The sequence below is a fragment of the Platichthys flesus genome, chromosome 20 (genome assembly GCF_949316205.1).
Source record: "Platichthys flesus chromosome 20, fPlaFle2.1, whole genome shotgun sequence".
Lineage (NCBI taxonomy): Eukaryota > Metazoa > Chordata > Actinopteri > Pleuronectiformes > Pleuronectidae > Platichthys > Platichthys flesus.
Genome location: NC_084964.1, coordinates 2406600 through 2428960, shown reverse-complemented (window position 1 = coordinate 2428960; position 22361 = coordinate 2406600). Strand labels below are relative to the sequence as shown.

General features: G+C 40.5%; 1 protein-coding gene and 1 long non-coding RNA gene across 2 annotated transcripts; one reads left to right on the top strand and one right to left on the bottom strand.

Moving 5' to 3' along the window:
* Nucleotides 1-10674: 10674 nt before the first annotated feature.
* Nucleotides 10675-11703, bottom strand: LOC133931689 (uncharacterized). The gene is made up of 3 exons (XR_009911918.1): nt 11548-11703; nt 10845-10931; nt 10675-10717 (listed from the first exon to the last, which is right to left on the bottom strand). It is a non-coding gene; the product is annotated as an uncharacterized LOC133931689 (long non-coding RNA).
* Nucleotides 11704-15036: 3333 nt separating this feature from the next.
* On the top strand, nt 15037-22361 carry ube2d1b (ubiquitin-conjugating enzyme E2D 1b). The gene is made up of 7 exons (XM_062414249.1): nt 15037-15231; nt 16739-16802; nt 17418-17449; nt 19532-19609; nt 20132-20237; nt 21074-21167; nt 21261-22361. Exons 1-7 carry the CDS (start codon nt 15208-15210, stop codon nt 21304-21306), a joined length of 444 nt encoding a protein of 147 aa, XP_062270233.1. The 5' UTR covers nt 15037-15207; the 3' UTR covers nt 21307-22361.

Here is a 22361-nt window from a genome sequence, read left to right as displayed (position 1 = left end):
TATATGATGTTGTCTGTCCGAAAAGCTGGTGTTATAGCCAAGTCCAGTCCAGCACTGCAGATGCAGGCGGAGACAATGAAGCCCTCAAATGCATAAATAAGCTAATGAGTGCAGATTCCAATCGATGACTTATCGATACTGTCCATTAGGCTGCTGGAGCGTCACAGTTTAGCAGAGCAGGGGGACATCGACGTATGAGCGCCTTCATTACGGAGGTCTGTGTGTTGGCGATGATCCCAAACACGACGTACTGTTGTGCTGGAGTCCATGATATAAGAGGAGTTCTGCGGGTTCTCCTATGGTTTTCCGCCGGTTCTCTCAGCCTCACAGATCCAGGTCAGTGTGGGCGGCTGCTTCTCTACGTAACCAACAACGCCCAAAGAGCCACACACGTTTACGACACTAGCCGTGACTGTCGCAAAATCTACCTTTTCATCCCTTTACGGCAGCACTGGGGCCTTATTATCCAAAGAGACAATAACCCCAACGGCCAACAAATCTATGATGCTCTCTAATAACAGGTTTATTTGTTCAGTGGATCAGGTACGGTATAATTGATACAATATCTAAAATAGTCAACTTGAGGTGTAAAAAATATATGTCATGTCTTCATCCATCACAAGGTCACTGAGTTTAGAACAGGGGGATTTCTCCAACAAGGTAGAGTGAAGCACAGATACACATTGTTCATAAGGTATCGCTTCAAATCTTTTGATTTGAGAATCTGTTTTAAGACTAACAAGCCTGATTAAATAGTTTCATATGAAGGCTAAACTGATTTGAGATGATTTTACCAGTGCATAATGTTTTGAAAGTGTTTGTTATGCTTAACCCTGGCTATGCACAGTGCATTAGTTTAAATTATTTACTTATTTGTGTTAGGATTTAGAGAACAAAGGACCTAGTGTGCAGGCCGGGTTTGGCAAAAATACATCAAAATGTATTTTGATACAAAATACAAATTACCCCTCAAATAAATGTATTAAAATAAAATACAAAATACTTGTGCCAGAAAATGTAACAAAATACAATACATGTATTTTGTATTTTGAAATATAGAAAATATTTTTCTGGATTTTCCGTTTTCTCAAAATTTGGTTTAGCAGAACATTCAGGTTTGGGCTATATAATGTACACAAAGCTCTGGTGAACCCCACAAAAAGGAAGACCAGTCACAGAATGGCAGTGTAACTATGCAAAGCTATTCAAAGACAACATTGATTATGATTGATTATGTATATACATTTTTTTTAATGGGACTTAACAGCCCATAAACTTTGGCTTTGTATCAACAAGAAAATATTTATCATACAACAATAGCGTCACACATTATGTATATGTATACTATAAAAGCAAAATATAGTATTAAAACCAGTTTTACACAGGTAGAGATCCTACATAAATTACTGTACATCAAGTCCTGCACTGAAAAATGAATAATAATAAAAGGTATATAGTAAATCAAATCAAAAGTGAACAGGTAACTTAACAAGTCAGTAGCCTACTTACTTCTCTTTTACAGAACCTTTGCCAGTGGCATGGTAGCCTACTTATTTCTCTCTTACATTGGCCAGTGGCATGGCCACATAGTTCTATATTAAATGGTAAATGGCTTTGTATTTATATAGCGCTTTTCTAGTCTTGATGACGTCTCAAAGCGCTTTACAGTACAGTTCTACATTCACCCATTCACACACACATTCATACTGTGCATCTATTCACAGCACTTTGTTATTCTATGGGGGGCCATTTGGGGTTCAGCATCTTGCCCAAGGACACCTCGGCATGCAGATGGGTCAGACTGGGGATCGAACCACCGACCTTCAGGTTGGAGGACGACCACTCTACCCCTCAGCTACAGCCGCCCATGTATTACAGTGTTAAGTGTCTCATACAGGTTCACACTGACATATTTATGACATAATAATCCTTCCAATTTGGTCCTTGAGACCCATCCACTGAGTAGCCAATTTAGTTGCCTTTAAGAACATCTAACTTTTCAAATATTTCTGGTGTTAGCCGCCTCCTGTGCGAATGGAATATTATTCCTGCAAACGAGAACAGCCTCTCAACGGGAGCTGAAGAGGGGAGGGTTATGTTAAATCGAACAAAAAGGAGCTTGATGAGTGGTTACTGCTGAAAAGAAAGCAGGTCTTTTCTGGTGTCCTCAAGAAAAAGAAGGGTCTCTATCTTCGCTTTGCTGTGGCGCGTGATCTCTTGTATTTCCTGGACTTAAGTTTCTCAGCTGAGAAAGCAAAGAAGTCATCTTCCTCATAATCTTGGAGGTTGGAGGAAGCCGTTTCACACTCTCTGCCACCAGGCCAAGATCTTCAGCTGAGTGAGGCATAAGGTGTTGGATTCGTCTCTAACCCTAACCCTAACTGTTTTTTGATTTGTGGCGAAAGTATTTTGAGTATTTTAAATAAAAAATTACTACACTCTAATGTATTTTGTTACAAATTAAATTAGATTTTTTATCGGCCCTATCAAATACGAATTAAAAAATATTCTCAAAAGTAATGAAATACGTATGTCAAATACAAGTAATAAAAATACTGCCCATCTCTGGTCGTACACAATACAGTATGAATGATGTGTACACAGTTGTAGTGATGGTGGATACTTGTGTGTTCTAAACACATGAGTTGTTAAAAGACCTATCTCGTACATAACTACCCATCAAGTAGATAAACTACAGGTCTATTAGAAGAATTTAGATAAACTATTAATATTATAAGAAGAAAATTTCCCTCTCAAACAGAGATACTGTCTCTGTTTACACCTTAATCCTAATATAGCTTAAAAACCCAAAGCAAAGAATTAAATAATATCCACATGCATCACTAGACATTCAATTATCAGAAATAGTTTTAAAAAAACATGCACTTGTAAAATAGTAGGTGTGCTATGTCTTGAAAAATAGCTTCGGATTCCTATCACTTGTCTGTGCATATGTACTAACTTTCTGGAGGCCAAGTCTTGTTTTAAAAAAAAGAACCGAACGGAATGCATGACAGTTTGCGTTTGTATGTTGGGGGGCGCCAATTTGAAATCTCGCCTAGGGCGCCAACATTGCTAGGGCTGGCCCTGTGTGTGTGTGTGTGTGTGTGGGTTTGTGTGTGTGTGTGTGTGTGTGTGTGTGTGTGTGTGTGTGTGTGCGTGCGTGCGTGCGAGTGTGTCTGTGATGTTGGGGAGCTGTGCTAGCTCAGGAGGTCAGGCTGCAGGCCGACTCTCGGCACTGGATTCAACGGCTTTATCTACTCGTCTCCAAGGAGGGAGAGACCCTTGACTCCGAACAAAGTGTGGAAGGGATCCATCTGCAGAGAGGAGGACGCTTGATAAGAAAAAAGGGACGATGTCTTTGGGCGCTATTACAGAATGTCAGAAAAGATTGTGACAGAGATTTGAAAGATGCAAAAAAATGATGTTGTGGAAAATGGAGGCAGAAAGAAGAGATTTAATTTAAGCGATGACAACAAAATAAAAGATTTGATATGAAGTCTTGTACTTAAGAGCTTCCTGGTTTCACATTCATGAATGTGAATGTGAGCTGTTCTATGATACTAAACTGATAACAGGTCGACACAAAGTTTTATGTAAAATAAAATTCCTCCTATATTTATATACGTGACAAATCTAGCGACTTTTTCTGGTGATATTTGAGACTTTCTGGGGTTTTTGGAGACTGACGTGAAAGCAGGTATCGTTCTGCAGTGACTGGCAATGGGGAGAGGCGGTGGACTAGTGGCAGAAACTTGGACTTGGACAGAAAAGGTCTCTGGTTCGACTCAACGGAGAAACAATAAACAGACGAACCTGGATTGATCTGTCCAAAAATCCAAGAGGATTCTCCCTACCCTGTCTAGTGCCCCTGAGCAAGGCACCTTACTCCCCCAACATCTGCTCCCCGGGCGCCATGGCTGGTCTGTGTGTCCTGCACTGTGCATGTGTTTGGGACAAATAAATCTTAATCTTAATCTTAATCTTAATCCTCAACGAGCAGCAGGTGCTGCCGTCCCAACAGGCGGTCAATCTCCCAGTAGCCTTGTGCAGCAGCCCTAGCTGCAGTCAGAGCAGAGAGGAGAGAGGAGACCCACGCTCCGCGTCCTCAAGACTGCAAATGAATCGCGCGTGTGCAAAGCCGCTGCTGATCTGCTCATCGGGATGTTAGTGTCAATGTATCTTCACTGTCACAGGAAAACATGAGTCATTGAGTTCAGTCTCTTCATCGATGGAGAGTCCGGATCGTGATGCATCTAAGAATCGAGGCATTTCCAGACTTCTAGTGTGGAATGTGGTGAAATGAATCCTTTCAGGACCCTGAAAAAAAAATGAAAAAAACATATAAAAAACAAAACTTTTTGGCAAAAAATACATTTTGCTGGTCCCAAGCCCGGATAAAGGACGAGGGTTGGACGTAGAGCTATACAGTGTTGTGCAAGTTCACACCTCTCATGAACTAGTTCAAAGTTCAGTTCACACAAGTAAATATGAATAGTTCACGTTCATAGTTCACCATTTAAATTCTGAACTAGTTCATAGTTCAGTTCATTTCATAGTTATAGGTGCAAAGTGAGCCATTTTTGTAAGAGGCCAGAGCTGTTGTGTTGCAGGTAGGGCCTGCCCCTTTAAGGAAAGTTTGTAGTGTGTGACGTAGTGCACCTGGGTATTGTGGGAAGAGAAGTTAAAAGTGTGTTTATAACGAGAAGTGACGGACCACCTAGAGGTGATGCGAGTGTTGCTCCTGCTGTAAATCCGAGAAATAAAGTGGCCGCATTCCAAGTAAAGAAACATCTCCTCCTCCTTCTTCACGGAGCGGTCCGGACGGCTGGTTACCGGCCAGACAGCGAGCCAAGATAACCCGTGAGCCGAACTCCAGACTACGGTTCGGAGCCGAGACATTGGCCAGAGAAGAAAACACTTGGAATACGTTGCTTGTTTGGTGTGCATGTGTGTGTGCGATGAATCATGGGTGACGTAGTGCGAAGTCGAGTTACTCGTTCAGGTTAGGCTACATCGCGGACATTTTACGGGCACTGAGCAACGACATGGTGAACGCATTCGATTTAGACAGCGTCTCTCCTCAGGAGAAGGAAAACATTCCGTAACGTTTTAGCTAGACCTCAGATAATATTGTAACGGACTGGTAGTTAGGTTTATGTTCTGTTTGACTGCTATGTGTTTGTTATGACTTATGTTCAGCTAACTACGCCATGTCAATAAGTATTGGGATTTCCAGAGGGTCAGTGAACCAGTCGGGGTGGGGCAAGTGACAGTTCTAGACCAATGGCTGGAGAGTTACCTGGCATGACAGGCTCTCATTGGCTGATGAGTTGGCATGTCAAGGGTGAATGAGGAAGGAGAGTGAAGAACACAGTAGTGGATGACAGGAGTGTCGGAGTTACAACAAAAAGTGTGTCGTGTTCGCTGGAGTTTAATAAAGTTACACATAAAGAGAGAAGTTTCCTGTCGTCTATAAGCGAGGACACTGAAATATGAAAGTGTTCACCGTTCAAATTCATTATTTGTCATTGAGGTGCGTTCAGTTCATCGTTCTCACAAAAGTGAACCTGTTCAATGAACGCGTTCATTTGCGTTCGTTCATGCACAACACTGGAGCTATAATGCCGCCCCACTTAACAGCATATTGATTAAATTTGATATTCTAACATTTAGTGATGGTCTATTTCAATGGCAAGATAAAAGAACAAAAACAATAATCAACAGAAGAATACGGATATAACACAATATTATTGATCAGTTAGGCGTTTAACAAATAGTTTATAACGCTTTGATGCAACAGGGACGTCCAAGTGCAAATTAACAAGTTTGACATAGCTAATAAATGTTAAATATTTCAAAAGCCATTTTCACAGAATCTGTTTAGTTGATCTGAACATAAGACTGGGAATCCTCTTCACACAGAGTGAAGACAAACGCAGCCCTCTGCCCACAGCGGCAGCACAACCCGACAATGATCCACGTGGATTTAAATAGGCTGAGCCTGTGGATAAGACATTAAACGAACCACCTCCTCCTGTCTCCTTCCTCCAATGCTTTCCTAATTAACAATCTCTCTGGTCTGTAGAGCAGTGATTTTCAACCTTCCCCTGGGTTTACAGCTTTTTTTAGGGTGTGGTTGGGGGGGGCTTTCTATCCACTGGTGGGAGTGTGCTCACCTGTGTGTGTGCTCATCGGGATGTAACTCCGCCGTGCGCGATACAGAAAGCAGAGGAGAAATCTAAACGCGCGACCATGTGGCGGGGGGCGTGGCGGCGGCAAAAAAAAGAAAAAAAGGGGGTACGTGTGCCAGAGCGATCAACCCACACTGGTCGTGAAGTCGTCTGATCTGTGCCGCTCACCATCAGTCAACTCCCTCAAGGTTATGTGCGCACATATTCTGTAGCGCAGATGTGCGCACATCCTCTCCTGCTGCTCACATCCTGCTGCGCACATCTCCTGCAGCGCAGATGTGCGCACATCATCTCCTGCTGCACACATCCTGCGGCGCACATCTCCTGCTGCGCACATCCTTCGGCGCAAATCTCCTGCAGCTCAGATGTGCGCACATCATGCGGCGCACATCTCCTGCAGCGCAGATGTGGCATCATGCATCGCACATCTCCTGTGGGGCATATCTGCTGCTGCACACATCTCCTGCGAAGCACATGTCCTGCGGCCACATCCTGCAGCGCACATCTCCTGCTGCACACATCCTGTGGCACAGATGTGCGCACATCTCCTGTGGCGCACATCTCCTGCTGCGCACATCTCCTGCTGCCACATCCTGCAGCGCACATCTCCTGCTGCGTATCCTGTGGCGCAGATGTGCGCACATCCAGGGGCGCACATCCTGCAGCGCACATGTCGTGCTGCGCACATCTCCTATGGCGCTGATGTGCCCACATCCTGTGGTGCACATAAATAAAAAATATATTTACAAAAAAATATATATAATTAAATCAAATTAATCAAAAAACTGTGCGTGCACATCCTGCAGTGCACATCGATGTGCCGGCGCAGATGGGCTCACATCCTGAAGCGCACATCTCCAGCAGCGCACATCTTATGCAGCGCACATCTCATGCAGCGCACATCTCCTGCAGCACAGATGTGCGCACATCCTGCTGCGCACATCTCCTGCTGTGCACATCTCCTGCGGCGCAAATCTCCTGCAGCGCACATGTCCTGATGCGCACATCTCCTACGGCTCTGGTGTGCTCACATCCTGTGGTGCACATAAATAAGAAATATATTTTCAAAAAAAATATATATAATTAAATCAAATTAATCAAAAAACTGTGCGTGCACATCCTGCAGCACACATTGATGTGCCGACGCACATCCTGGGCACACATCTCCTGCAGCACAGATGTGCTCACATCCTGAAGCGCACATCTCCAGCAGCGCACATCTAATGCAGCGCACATCTCCAGCAGCGCACACCTCATGCAGCGCACATCTCATGCAGCACAGATGTGCACACCCTGCTGGCGGCAGAAAAAAAAAGAAAACAAGGGGGTTCGTGAGCCAGAGCGTGCCAGAACTTGTCCAGTTCTGCATCGACCCACACTGGTCTCCTTCTGCGCACATCTCCTGCGGCGCACATCTCCTTCAGTGCAGATGTGCGCACATTATGCAGAGCAGATCTCCTGTGGCGCACATCTGCTGTGGCGAACATCTGCTGCAGCGCACATCTCCTGACCCACATCTCCTGCTGCCACATCCTGCACCGCACATCTCCTGTGGCGCACATCTGCTGCAGCGCACATCTCCTGCGATGCACATCCCCTGCGGTGCACATCTCCTGCTGCGCACAAATATTGATTTGATTTAGATTTCTCTTTTGTTCATTCACTGCATTGTTAATTGATGCATACTCGTGGACTGTTTTACAAATTACGTTCGATCGGCCCTATCAAATACAAATGACAATATACTCAAAGTAATTGAAATACGTATTTCAAATACAAGTAATAGAAATACTGCCCATCTTTGTGTATAACACACAGAAGGTGATCACGAGGCGAATACACACAAACAGTTTATCAACAATACTATTTACTACTTTTTATACTAAATGTAACAGTTTACAAAAAGTACAAGACCAACTACCTAAAGTAAATTTTGGGGGCAGTGTAAAAGGGGAACCCAGTGTCCGGGTAAGGGGCATAGTGTCCTAGAGCAGAGGATTCATTGTTACCGACTCAAGTGATTTCCAGGGTGAGCTGAGGAGGAATCCAGGGAACAGTGTGGCATAATTGCATGTGTAGCCCATATTATGACTTTATTAATATTTATCATTTAGATGTTATTTTGTAATATAGAACTAGTCAAAATTCTGTTGAAGCTACTAATCGCTGATTTAGTTTTTTTTTACATATTAGGCAGTGTCTGCACTCGCACACACACACACACATACACACACATACACAGAGTCCAGCTGTTAGAGGGTTTCATGGCCTTTCAGTACCATTTGAACATCATGATACTCTTTGAATTAGAACTTTATGTGAGGTACCATAAGCCTCTATTACAAGTTGGTTAGGATAATTATGCAGGAGACAGGATTTAAATCGCCACATGTCTGTCTCTGGTTTGTGTCTCCTTTAAACTATTGATTGAACTCTGTATTGAATATATAAAAAACAAAACCAACTTTTCCCCACACTATCATATTCCAAAGTTTGATCCATAGGTAATGAATAATAAGATATCAGATTTATTCACCTAAAAACATGCAACAAAATGCCATATTGAAACCTAACATGGTATCTTAAGTTTCTATGGCATCGTAGAGTCAGCTAAGTAGTAGTAAGGTAAAGTGGGACATCCAGTTTTTACAAGGTTTGATTGTAATCTGATATTGGTATGAATTCATGTTATTCTCCTCTTCACAAGAAACAAACAATCCAAATTACCTGCAGAACGCCCTTGATGGAGGCTTCAGCTGCATCGTCAGACTGGCGAGACAGCAAGATGCCAACTTTAATGCCAATTTATTTGGGTAACATTCTGTGACCAAATGTATAGATAACTTTTTGTAGATTGTAAAAAAAGACAACCCATTTATTTAAAAAAACCTACACTAGAATTACCGCACTGCGTTGTATGACTCCGCTAACCAGTGCAGTGTCCGTCTACATATTTCTACATATTTTCTCTCATATAAATGACACTGTAATCTCTTGACAACTGAAACCATAAGATGAGGTCAGTGTGGCCTTGACCTTTTGACTTTAAGACAAATACACAGTTAGAAGATCCGAAAACATACAGTAATGCCTCCGACGACTCGCTATTGCAGAGGCATTCAAACGTTAGTGTAGTAGATTGGATTTTATTGGTGTTACATTGGACATCTTGTATGGGTACACCAAAAAATATATTTGGTTTCACATTCTAGATGTCAATAAGCAGAGACATCAACTCAGGAAAAAGATTTCTGTAGAAAAGAAAGCCCTGTATGTGTGTATGTATACGCACTATTGAGACGTTTTGTTTTTTATCATATATTCTCAGGCAGCACTGAGGTATTGACTGAGACGGGACGTGAGGGCCTACTCTGCGTGCTCAGAGTTCAAGCCCAGCAGGCTGCAGCAGGCCTGACATATTCCGGAACAGCAGCACAGTCTTTGGATGACTCCTCTGAAGAGGAAAACATGGCGAGGTACTTCTCCACTGATGAAGAATAGTGAGGGCTGTGATTAGCTACACTCTCTTGCTACAAGGCTACTCTTGCTACTCCCTGGCAGCCTTAGGAAGGCATTAGCTTGCTGTTGGGTAGCTGTTAGCTTCAGCATTTTTTGTTTTTAGCGGCCTGTCTGACGTTTATGTTTTTAAAAAAATCAGAGGGAAACATCTTCATAATTTAACACTATGGTTTGTTTGTGTGTCCTTCAGTTCTTCTCAAGAGAAGCAGTACAGGTGTGCCTCAGCTCCACGGTCCCTCCTGCAGCCTCCGCTCCTGATGCTAACCTCATGTCTCCATCACACGAAGCAGCAGACCTGGATTGACAGACCTTTCTCCAGAGCTGCCCCCTCCCTCTGAAACCCCCCTCTCCAAAACACTATTTGTGTCGTTTTTAAAGTCTTATTTGCATGAGAATTGTTGATCATAACATTTCCAGCAGATGCCTTAAAGTAATGTTTGTGTACAATAAATTACATTGATCATAACATATTGGCATTTCCTTGCACTTCTACACCATGATATTGGCAGATAAGATGCTGATTACATTAAAGCAGTGAATGCTCTGCTTTAAGAAACATAAACACACAATGATCCAATGGATCTGAAGTAGAATGGGCCCATTACATTCTTTAGAGCATGCCTCAGTTATTGAAGCCAGAAAATAACTTTCTTTATCTGAGGTTCCAGTCATTTGTAGTCACAGCAAAGCACACAGGTCTGGTTGTCTAGGGACACCCATATCATATTGTTTAAGATGTGTAACATCAAGTTTGTGTATCAGTCCAAAATACACTAAAAATAGGTGACCCAGATGTTTCACAATGCAATCTGATAAGGTCTTATAAGAAACATTCTTAACATTAAAGAAATGAACACAGAGGATAACAATAGATGTTTGACTCAAATCAGTAGCTGGTAATCGGCAGCCTGACTTATTCAAACACATTAATACTACAATGAATGATAATCGGCAGCCTGATCCTCCATCAAGGGCGTTCTGCAGGTAATTTGGATTGTTTGTTTCTTGTGAAGAGGAGAATAACATGAATTCATACCAATATCAGATTACAATCAAACCTTTTTGTGTTAACCTTGTGTAAACAGAGTCAAAGGACATTGTACAACAATGACACACATTTTTCCACAGTACCTGTCGTTCACTACTGAACTTCTGACACCCATTACTGGACTGTGTCTTCCTGTAGAGTGGTGATGTTCTCAACGCTCTTTTCACAGTCTGTCAAAACAAAATTAGAGTTACAAATGTTAATGCCCCACAACCCATTGCCGATACGGTTGTATTTGCACACCATATCGGATCAAAACAAAACTGCAGTCTGTGAAACAAGCAGTTTTGGTAGATATAAGGGAAATGCTAATATTTCTACATGAAACATATTCAGTCCCTTAAGCAAAATAACAATGATGGCAGGCCGCAACCTCGATGCCTTTGTCTACTTTGCTTACAGACTAGTTTGCGGAGTCTCGTGCTGCCGCCCACTGACCGATACATCATCGCTCTTTTCTGAAACTAATGAAGGCAAATTCACACATGTAGACAGAAATAATCAGTATAAATTAAAAGGTGTAAAGATTGCTAACATTATGTTTGATGGGGCTCATCATTATACATAACAGAGGAAAACTTTGCACATGTATTCTTTAAATTTACTTGCCTTCCTGTGGAAAAAGTTGTTTTCCCAGTGCAATCACAGCAGGGAATCATGATTGATCAAACTTCTTTCAGTGTGATATTAACTTGTATTTCAGCAAGCGTACTTTGGGGCTTTAATAAAAATGTATATTTGGCACATTATATAAAATGGTGTTTCTGGTATGTAACTTAAAAGTACCTCTTTAATGGTAGGATCATTTCTCTCCCTCATCTTCCTCGTGGTACGTGGATGATGGTAGTGGGCTCAACCCGGCTTCTCTTTCTCTCCAGGCTGCCCTTCCTGCTCTTCATCAAGCAAAACAAAGTGTTTGGTCCAAGTTATTGACGTTAATGAAACTCCCGTCGCTTCACTTGAATCCTCCTTGATTAAAAAACAGAACATAGCAATTGTTTTATAAAATGAATCGCAACTCCATAACATCGAAACATTATTGTCATATTGCATACTATTCATTAAACCAAATTGACCTAATATTGGTAGAGAGATAATGGTAGAGAAATACACTCCTTATTAATCTAAAGCATTCATAAATCAAATTCATGTTTATATTTATATTGTAGCGTCCCTCAATGATGAGCTAAGCGTCTTGAACTGGTTTCCACAACCATGTATTCACCTCCCAGGTAGCACAGGCTAGGTAGCACAGGCTACCGTGGGCTGTAGCATGTGGCTAACAATGGCGTATTAGCTGAAGAATAGCATCAATTGTGTGTATCAACGGACTCCGCATCCGCTGTCTCAGCAGTCGGACTGTAAACCTAGATCGTAACGATCTTTAAAAACAATAAACTACTTACCTGACAGAAGGAAGCGCTCCAGCTATGACGGAGCGCTGAGTTAAATGGACCGAATGTTTTGTTTACAAGCCACACGTCATGTCCGCTCGAGCTCTCGGTCCGTCGGCGAACTCGGACCCGTCTATGTATGAACAGACTCGCAGGATCCTCCGCATTAGAGGTGTAATCCATCCTCAAATATTAATATTATATAACGTGAATAACATTCACGATCACTGAAGGACACCACGCAGGGACGGTGATTTAAACACCACGCTGTGACCTGGTCTTCCGCATGAGAGCGTCATAGCAACCCTCATAGCAACGCTAAAAACATTCTGATAACTACTAAAATATTTATCATAAGCACGAACTGGCTGAAGACTGTGGAAGCAAAGAGCACATTTCTCACTAGAAATGGTGTCAGAATGAATTTTTATGCCCAAACTAAGTTACAAAATTATATTTTGATCTGAAAAAACAAGGAATATCCGCCATGTTTTCCTCTCCGCAGACGGGAGCTTGTGAGTCACGTGATGTGAGAACACGCCAATGCAAAACAATGGGAGGACAAAATGTTACCATCTCACACTCTGAGAGGCCAGATTGTGAGATGGTAACGTCGTTCCAAGTGGACCAACGTTACCACTGAACGTTTTCTGATGAGATTGGGTTGCCCATAACTCCAGATGAGTCCATGTCCCTAATTGCACTGACAATTATACTTATCGGTCGGAAAGTTCCTGTTATCACTTTAATTGGCTCTAAGATCCATAAACAAAAATACGTAAAAAAAATCCTGGGACCTTTAAACAGATTGCAGCTCTGTTTACAGGGACATGCGGCGCTGTTCAGTCTGTTCACTTGCTCATAACAACAAAATGAGTGTTCATGCTGTAGGCCTACATTTCCCTTATATAACACACTAGTAACACTATTTTGATTAGTCTTTATTGCAGTTTCTGTCTTTAAGTTTCTATAATAATCATATTATTCATTGTTATAAACCTGTGTTTTAACAAACCCAACAACTTGTATCATGATAGAGACACTCATCATAACCGTCACTATTGAGAACTAATCATAAGAATTGTAATCATTAAAACAGAATAAAAAAATATATTTTGATAACTAACAATCATGTCTGTCTCTCTCTCACACCTCTCTTTCTCTCTCTAGCTAACACACACACATGATCATGTGTTGTCCAAATGTGAATGAAGAGCCACAAATAGTTTGGAATATTTCTCACAAATCTAAATGTTATGTGACAAAGTATTTATTGATAAGGTCTCTAAAAAGAAGTCAACATTAACTACGCTTCACGTGTAACGAATCCCTACAAGAGATCTCCATTCCTTTGGATTACTATGTTGCAGTCAGGTACACAGGGAAACGGCCTAACTTCAAACTCATACAGAGGCAGTGAAGGAACTAGTGAGAAAAACCAGGCTTAAAGGCAGACAAGATGACAAGCAGGCAAACGAAAAACAGGGAATATGATCCTCCGATAATGAACTTGTTAGAATCAAAAACTGCCCCTTTTCCCCTTTTATGTTCCAAAGTGTGATCATGTACAATATTATCGATAACAATTAGATATAATGTCCCATAAAACTGTGACAAAATGTCTGTTGACTGCTGTTTCATTGTAATACAGCATGGCAATCTGAAGTTTTGTTTTAGGATGAATATGACAGCAGTTTACCAGTAGGATGCACATTGGAGTCTCACATCCAGTTTTCCCTCCTGAGAGTGGTGAGATTTCCAGCCTCCTCCACTAATACTCCAGATGAGTCCATGTCCCTAATTGCACCGACAATTACACTTATCTGTTGGAAAAAATCATGTTATCACTCTAATTGGCCTAAAGTTCCATAAACACAAATCCATAAACATATGATGTAATGGATGGCTGAATAGGGGGGGGGGGGGGGGGTGGAACTGATAATACCCGCTAGGCCTATTTTGGTTGTGACCACAGAAGAGTAAATCACAGCACTGCATGTACATCGTATATTATTTATGGATATTATCAGAATCAGAAATATTTTATTGAACCAAGGGGGAAATTGTGTTTGTTACAATAGCTCCATGCAAGAGTATATTTCACAACTACAACAATAACATTTAAAGTCAGGTCAACCAGTCAAAAGGCAACTTGCATTACTTTGGATAACATTCTGATCCTAGTTGGAGAAAGTAATTTCAATGGAAGCAAATTTGCTCAGTGGTAACAGAGAGTTTCGGGTGTTAGCTCATAGCTATGGCCTGATCAACCAGTTTGCTGTCAAGAGTGAATTATTAATTTTCCACACACACGGACAATGCCTTGTACATTTGAGCTAGTAATGACAACACTTTGGTTTAGTCCCTGACAGTGAAGGGACTGAAGTTTGAGTTATAGCTGGGGAATTTTTCTCATGTGTCAAAAGGCAAACAAAATGGTTGTAGTGCGGAGTTACAGTATTCATACTCAATCTCAAAACTTTATCTGACTCCATTTTTTTATTTTGAAATTGAAAAGACATTCAAAAGTTTTTTTTTAACATATCATCAATTAAACCATTTTGGAAAACACAAAATGGTTTACATAAGTGTAATTTAAGACATATTTAATGGAGCAGTAAATCTGCACACTGACTTCTCATCACCCATTCATTTTAGAGAATGAGTCTGAAGTCAACTATACTTTTTAGTTTGGTTATTGTGTTGTAATGTCAACTTATTACGTGTGTTACTCAAATCACCTTTTAACCGGAATATAAAGGAACCTTTATGAACTATATCCGAAATATTGTCAAGCCAATGGGACTCCTGAATGTTTATTCCTGGCCTATTCCACGTCAGATGCAAATGCAATATTCAGAACTACGTTTCCCATGATCCATTTCGAATTAGCAACCGTAAACAGAAGAAAGCGGAAACAAAGAGGGTTTTATTAAACACAAACACAGCCCTGGTTGTAGAAGTACTGAAGTAGTCAGGGGAAAAACTCCAGACTTTGACTTCTCCGGCGATAAAACTGAAAGTGACCTGAGAAGAGAACTACCGCATCAACATGGCGCTGAAGAGAATTCAGAAGGTAAGTTTGACTAGCTGCTTTTCTGTTGTCAGCTAATGGTAGCCGACAACTATTTCAATGGTAAAGGTTTATTCTTAAAGATTCAGACGCTGTTCTCCCACCAAAACAAGCTCCAATGAGCTGTGTGACGATTGTGGAAGTTTGTGTCTGCTGACAAGATCAACAACACCCACAACGACCACTTCAAAGTTTCCTGTTAGCGCGCTAACAGCTAGCACAGCTAGCTTCGTAAATCCCCCGTGTATCAGCTTCCATGGCTGCTGTCACTGTTTTAAATGTCACTGTGGAGTCTTCTGTCTTGTCTACAAACAACAACCCTCCTGTATTTCACAACGCCTTTCGGTTCTTTGGGGGTTTAAGAGGCAGGTTATGCTGACAGAGGAACTGTCTGGATAGAATATCAATATCAGATAAACACCACAGAAGCGTCAGGCTTCTCTCCACTTTACCACAAGTCCGCACGAAGCTCAGCATTAGCATAGGAATGTGTGCAATATATTATTATGATGCAATAACACCAGAGGCAGCAAAGGTACACACACTCTTTACTCAAGTAGCTGTACAGATACTTGTGTAAAAAAGGACGGCAGTCTCTGAGTAAACATACTCAGTTACCACACTTGTTCTCAGAACATTCCCATCACAGGCTTCATCCACTCATATTTCAGTTAGTCTTGTCAGAGTTCGTTAAAGCTGCTTTGCTCAACAGGCCCCTGGGAGTGGCTGGCAAGCAAGACATTGGTAGTATAGCGAGATGCACATCAACTTAACTTAAGACGCACAGAAGAGAACACAAATTTTCCTGAATGCTGTTCCTGCAATTTACTCATTTAGATCAGTGTATTCATCATTGCTACTCAGCCTGTGGTAAACAGTGTGATACAATCCTTCATGGCCCCAATGTCTGAGACAATGCTGATATTTGAGATCTTAAATCAGAGTCCTCTTACTACTGCAGTGAAATGTGGTCGAGAGCACCAGACAAAGGTAGCTGACTATCACTTCAGATCATTCATTTTAAAACATCCTGGGTAAGTCACTGTCCATCACAGTCCTCGCATAACCAGACACACAGCTGTCCAAACTCACAGCTACACAAAATGTGGAGTATCCAGACACTGAGTAACATAGATTTATTGTCGTCAGGCTCAAACCCTGTTCTTTTTTACAATGAGATGACAGTGCCAACCACTTTACTACCTGCTGTCCCTGAATTGATTTTTATTTTATTGTTTGTCTGTAATATCATGTGGTACACATACAGTGGAGTCTTGAGTTTTTCGGCTTGTGTGATGGGATAGAAACAAAACATTGTATAAATTACACTATGGCTATGCTTATAACAAAGACTTTACTAAGAGAAACCAACACCTTCAGTCACAGGTATCATCAGGTAGAACAAGGGGGGAAACAACATAATCATTTGATTGAAAAGAAAAAGTTATTGTAATTAGGAGAGCCTGTACATTAGAAGAGCTAACTGCAATATTTCTGCTGTGTTGAGCAGGAGCTGCAGGACCTTGAGAGAGACCCTCCTGCACAGTGCTCTGCTGGACCAGTTGGTGATGACTGTGAGTAAACACACACACACACACACACACACACACACACACGCACACACTCTCTATATTCCTGGTAAAACGTCCCCCTCATGCTGGCCCCACCCCCTTTGTATTATTTGACATAGCAAACCTGTGTTCTAGAATAGAAGTGCAAAATTCTTCCCTTGAAAGTGGAAGCTTCCTACTCCCCTTTCTACGGGCTGTTTGATGGTTAATATTGGATAATAGCACACAATTGCTATTTACAATTTTGGATATTCTATTTTATATTCTATTTTTTAATTTTTGTTTTGCTTGTGATACTCTGAGCATTGCTAGAAGAGAGCATATGACCCAAGCATTTCATTGCCAGAAGCTGCTTAATGTTATTGTTGTGCATTTGACAATAAACTCTTGTAGCTTGAAACTTGTATGCATGCATTGTGGGCGGCTGTAGCTCCACTAGACAGAAAATAGGTAGTTGAAAAGAACGACTTTATTTTGGTATATCATGAAGAAGTAGAGGCGTCTTTATAATCAGTCACTGTTTAAAAAGGATTTATTATGAGTGATGAACATTGTGTCTGTGACATGTCAAGCTTACATACTTCTGTATTTCTCTGTTTCCCCCCTAATTGACTCTAGTGTTTCATTGGCAGGCGACCATTATGGGTCCAGTGAGTATCATTTAAGTCTTTCAGTCCTCTCATATAGAATCTTGTGCTCCATTTATTACCTAAATAGACATAGATTGTGTACCATTGTTTAAATAGCCTACACTATTCTCCATTACCTCCAGCAATTATTTAAATTTACATAATTCAATCTCTTAATGTTTCTGAAGTTAAAGCGAGAATAAATAAACAGTTACTGATCTTAGCTTCATTGAATGGTGTTGTAGAACCAAACGTAATCTAAGTGTTTGTCTCATTCAGGTGTTGAAAACACTTCTTGTTTTTTCCTGTAGTAGAAATCAATCATTTTTCAGAAAGTTGGTTCCAACACTGTTACAGAAGTTGCACTGTCAGGTTGATTTTACTTTCACCTTGTGTCCAGTTCACATCAAAGCAGCTGTATGAGGCTAAAGGTATAGTTCACCGAAAGAAGAAATTCACTCATTATCTACCCAACATTATGTTGATGGAGGGCTTGGGTGAAATATTTGAGTCCACAAAACACTGAAGGAGTCTCAGGGGTAAACAGTGTTCTTGCCAAGTGACTTCTTCAGACTTAATAAAACAACAGGTGTTCCTGAGTGCCCGTGTGTACGTGAACGTGCCTCTGAGACTAAAAATAAGGTGTATACAACACCGAAGAGTCGAATATGAAACCTCGACTGGAATAGATCATAGTAAACTATGAAGCACAGCTATCCTGTCATGGAGTAGAAACCTTCTGGTTCAAACTTGTAGCAAGCCACATATTGATCAGTCAAGTTGAAGAATGAAGTCATTGTCCCTACTAGGGCTGAACGATTTGGGGAAATAATCTAATTGCGATTTTTTTCCCCCAAAATTGCGATTGCGATTTAATATGCGATTTTTTTTCTCCCAAAAAAAACATAATGAATGATTTAAATATGACCAACACAATATTAGATACATTTACTGTACAATATTCTTTCCCACATTTGTATTTAACTGCTCATTACAGCAACAAGAAAAACAAATCAGTGTGCATTTAAGTATTTTAATCAAAGTCATTGTAAGTATAAACACAAGGGTTGCACTTTCTTTTTTTATTGTAGGTGTCTTACTGCTCCCAAGTCAGTAACATTTCCAGTGTTGGGAAGTTTGAAAACGCATTCCGTTACAGAATACATGCCCAACCAATTTGAGTAACGTATTCTGAATACTTGGATTACTTTCACATTGAATTCATTTTTCAAGTGTTGGAAAGCGGCGGTGTTATAGTCAGTGGAGCAGAAGCAGTTTAAGCTCTGTGTCCGCGGATGCGGCGGGCCAGCTGGATGCACCTTGCGGATCAGAAGATCCGTAGATTCCCGTTCATGTCCGGGTGGTCGTGCAGCGGTGTGGAGGCGCCGGGCCTCAGCAGGAACACCCCCATGCTGAACACCACCGTCTCGCAGATGTGCATGTAGGTGACCGGGGGGCTCTGGAGCCCAGCCGCCCCGGAGCACGGCTTGCTTTTCCGCGGAGTGATTTTCAGGTCCACCGGCCGCTCCTCGGTCAGCAGCGGCATGAGCTCGCTCTGTGAGTCCGCCACGTCGGCCGAAGACTTTAGAACCCTGTCAGCCCTAGTCCCTACACAAACATGGCATGGTATAAAATAGACTTTACAGCAATGTAACAAGTAATACCAAGCCCACAGGTCAATGTTACCAAAATCAGGAGAATCGTTTTTTCAGTAAATAATACAATTTATTGCAGAGTAAAGGGTCATTTTAATTTATATTAAAATATTTTAACAGTAGTAAACCAAACAGTTACCAATAACAGTTTTTCCAGTTATATATATAGTGAAAAATGACCATGGGGATCTCATAAAAATCTTTTTTTTTACTAATGGAATACATGGTCTGAACTACAAAAGTTATATTATAATACATAACAACAATATAAAAGTAAATAAAGTTATGTCTTTATCAGGTTCTGATGCAGATTTATTTGAATTAATTACTACGGATCTGTCAACATTGTGTTTGAGCTTGTTTGGATACTTGTCAGGGTTTTGGTTCGGGTTAAATGATTTAGCGTAAATGTTTTTCTGACAGAAATGTTTACATGTCTTTACACCAGGGTGATAGTCCATACCAAGGAGGAGTTTTCTTTCTCACAATCCACTTCCCCACCGACTACCCATTCAAGCCACCAAAGGTAAGAAGTGCTGTGGTTACTCCAGGCTTTGTCCTGTCATACTTTGAAATGTAACATAGCATGTGCAGCCAAGGAAAGTCTCCCGGTCCTGATAATCTCTCCTACTTCATACATTATCTAAGAGATTATATCCTACAAATTGTATGTTCTCTGACTGTACAACTCATTCTAGCTGTGTGATGAAATTATACTAGCTTGATAATGGGTAGCTACAGTCTGTTGTGTACAGGCTGTATGATAGGAGGTAGCTGGGATCAACAGCAACTACTAACTGCTCCAAAACATATGAAGACAAGAAAAAGTGTGTGGTGGCTCTCCTCTGGAATCCATTATTTAAACTTACTCAAGTGTTTAAATTCTTATATCTTCCATAAAGTTCTTCCTGTATTGATAAAAGCTAAAAACTGTCACTTTGATCCTTAATGTAGTATATATAATTTTATGTGAAACTAATTGTTGTGGTTTAGGACCTAATGAACATTAGAACACTGGTACCATCTGAATAAAGGTTTTTTCTTACAGGTAGCATTTACAACAAAGATTTATCACCCAAATATTAACAGCAATGGCAGTATTTGTTTGGACATTCTCCGTTCACAGTGGTCTCCAGCACTAACACTGTCTAAAGGTAAATATAGTCTGCTCTCTTTATATTAGATTCTGGATGCCTTTTATATTTGATGTTAAACATTTTGAATGGCCTTGTTGTTGAAATAAGCCATGTTCACACTACACGACTGCACCATTGGTGTCATGTGATTCGGGTTCTGGCAGTTACTGTCAGTCCATATTAAACGATTGACGGGGGGGTGACAGGGGATCTTGCACTACACCGTCCTTCAACAGGATAAACCCTGACTGGTATGTCTGGTCTCCAAACTACATTTGATCATGAAGAGACACATTGAGTGTGACTGATACTAACAAAACGCTTCCATGGAAAACACTGTTGTATAGAAAAATCTAATCATGATAATTGTTCTCAACTCTACATTTTATAAATTTTAATAATTGTATTTATTTATTAGGGAAAATAGCTTAATATTTACTAATTGCTTTGATAATATACACTTAAATGTTTTACTTTGTGTGGCTCATACTCAAACCTGGCCTACTATCCAATTTCTTTCTTTATTACTTCACATCAAAGCCACTACATACCACCATCACCCCATACTGGGCTCTGATTGGCTTTAGTTGTTGCCAATTTTTCTTGATATGTATCTTCTAGAAATCTAAACAGAGGCAGCATATGTGTTAGAGAGCCTTTAAATCGCATCTTTGTAGAGTTCACAGATAGTTATTGGCGAGTGCCGGTCAAATGCTGTTTGTGTGTTTGTTTTATTGTTGAGTTCCAAAATTTGTTGACAATTGGAAAAACATCGGGGTAGTGTAGTGTGAACAAGGCATTTCCTGGCATAAATATTCCTTATCTTAATGTTATTTTGTTTCTCTTCATTTCAGTTTTATTGTCCATATGTTCGTTGATTTGTGATCCAAACCCAGACGATCCCTTAGTTCCAGACATAGCTCAAATGTACAAGAACGACAAAGAAAGGTGACTGTACACACAGGCTCAGGCTCAGACCTCTTTTTTCTGCTTATATCTTCAGTGCTGTCTTGAGGTGACCTTGTTCTTTTCTCTCCTCAGATACAACAAACTAGCAAAAGAATGGACCAACAAGTATGCCATGTAAAGAAAATAATAACATCCAAGAGAAGAAGAAAAATAACATGCTGAAGTCACAACACACTGTAAATTATAATATTAAATCATGAAGTAAAAGCTCCCATTTAACTATTATGTCATTGTTATTAACCTGACATACTGTATAGATCATTTATTTTTAATGGAAGCAGATGGTTCACTTTGAGGAAATTAGATGTCCTGTGGTCATTCACTAGAAATTTGGGATGGTTTTCTTTATTTATAATTCACAAAGATATTAGAAACTGCTTAACAGCTTTCTTTATTTTAAGTAAACCTAGTGACTTGCAAGACAGAAATCCCACTGCATGCTGTTTAGCAACATGACAGGAGCTGAGTAGCAGACCAGCAGGATTACGTAAACTGCTCCATACCTTGAAAATCCCAGCCTCACTCTCTGCTGCTTCCATCAACAGCTTGCAGAAACAACAATTGACCATGGGAATATTGACAAGTGGATACCAAATAAGTAAACCCAGATTTTTACACATGTCTGTAAATCATATAAATACTGACAACATAATATCTTTTTTTTAAAGACAACTTCAGCTTTATGTTGTGGCTGATGGACGTTCTTGATGAGGTCTTTTGCATCTTGTTACAGATGAAGCTGAGTGAAAGAATGTACTGTTGCAGTTCCTCTTAAAATGGGAGCAATTACAAGTCATTTAATATGTTGTTCTTCATCTTGTATTATTATTATTATTCTTATTAAAATCATCTGGAACTATCTAACAGTTTTATTATTTTCAATTAGAGTCATCACAAAATAAATCTTACAAACTGTACTCTTTTTTTTTTTCTTTCCCTGGGAGAAGCTGTGACATTGGATTTTTGTTGGATTTACACAGGTACATAGATCAGATTTTTAACCCACTCAAATGTGTTCCTAAAGGTTGAACATGCTCTTTTGTTCATGTCTTTCTGTGCAATTGAAAGGGTAAAAAAAATCATGTTTCTGTTCTTGTGTAAACAGTCTGTCACTTGTATCTGAGGCCCCTGTGGCACCTTTTGTACTGAATAAAAGAATAGTACGGTTTTTTA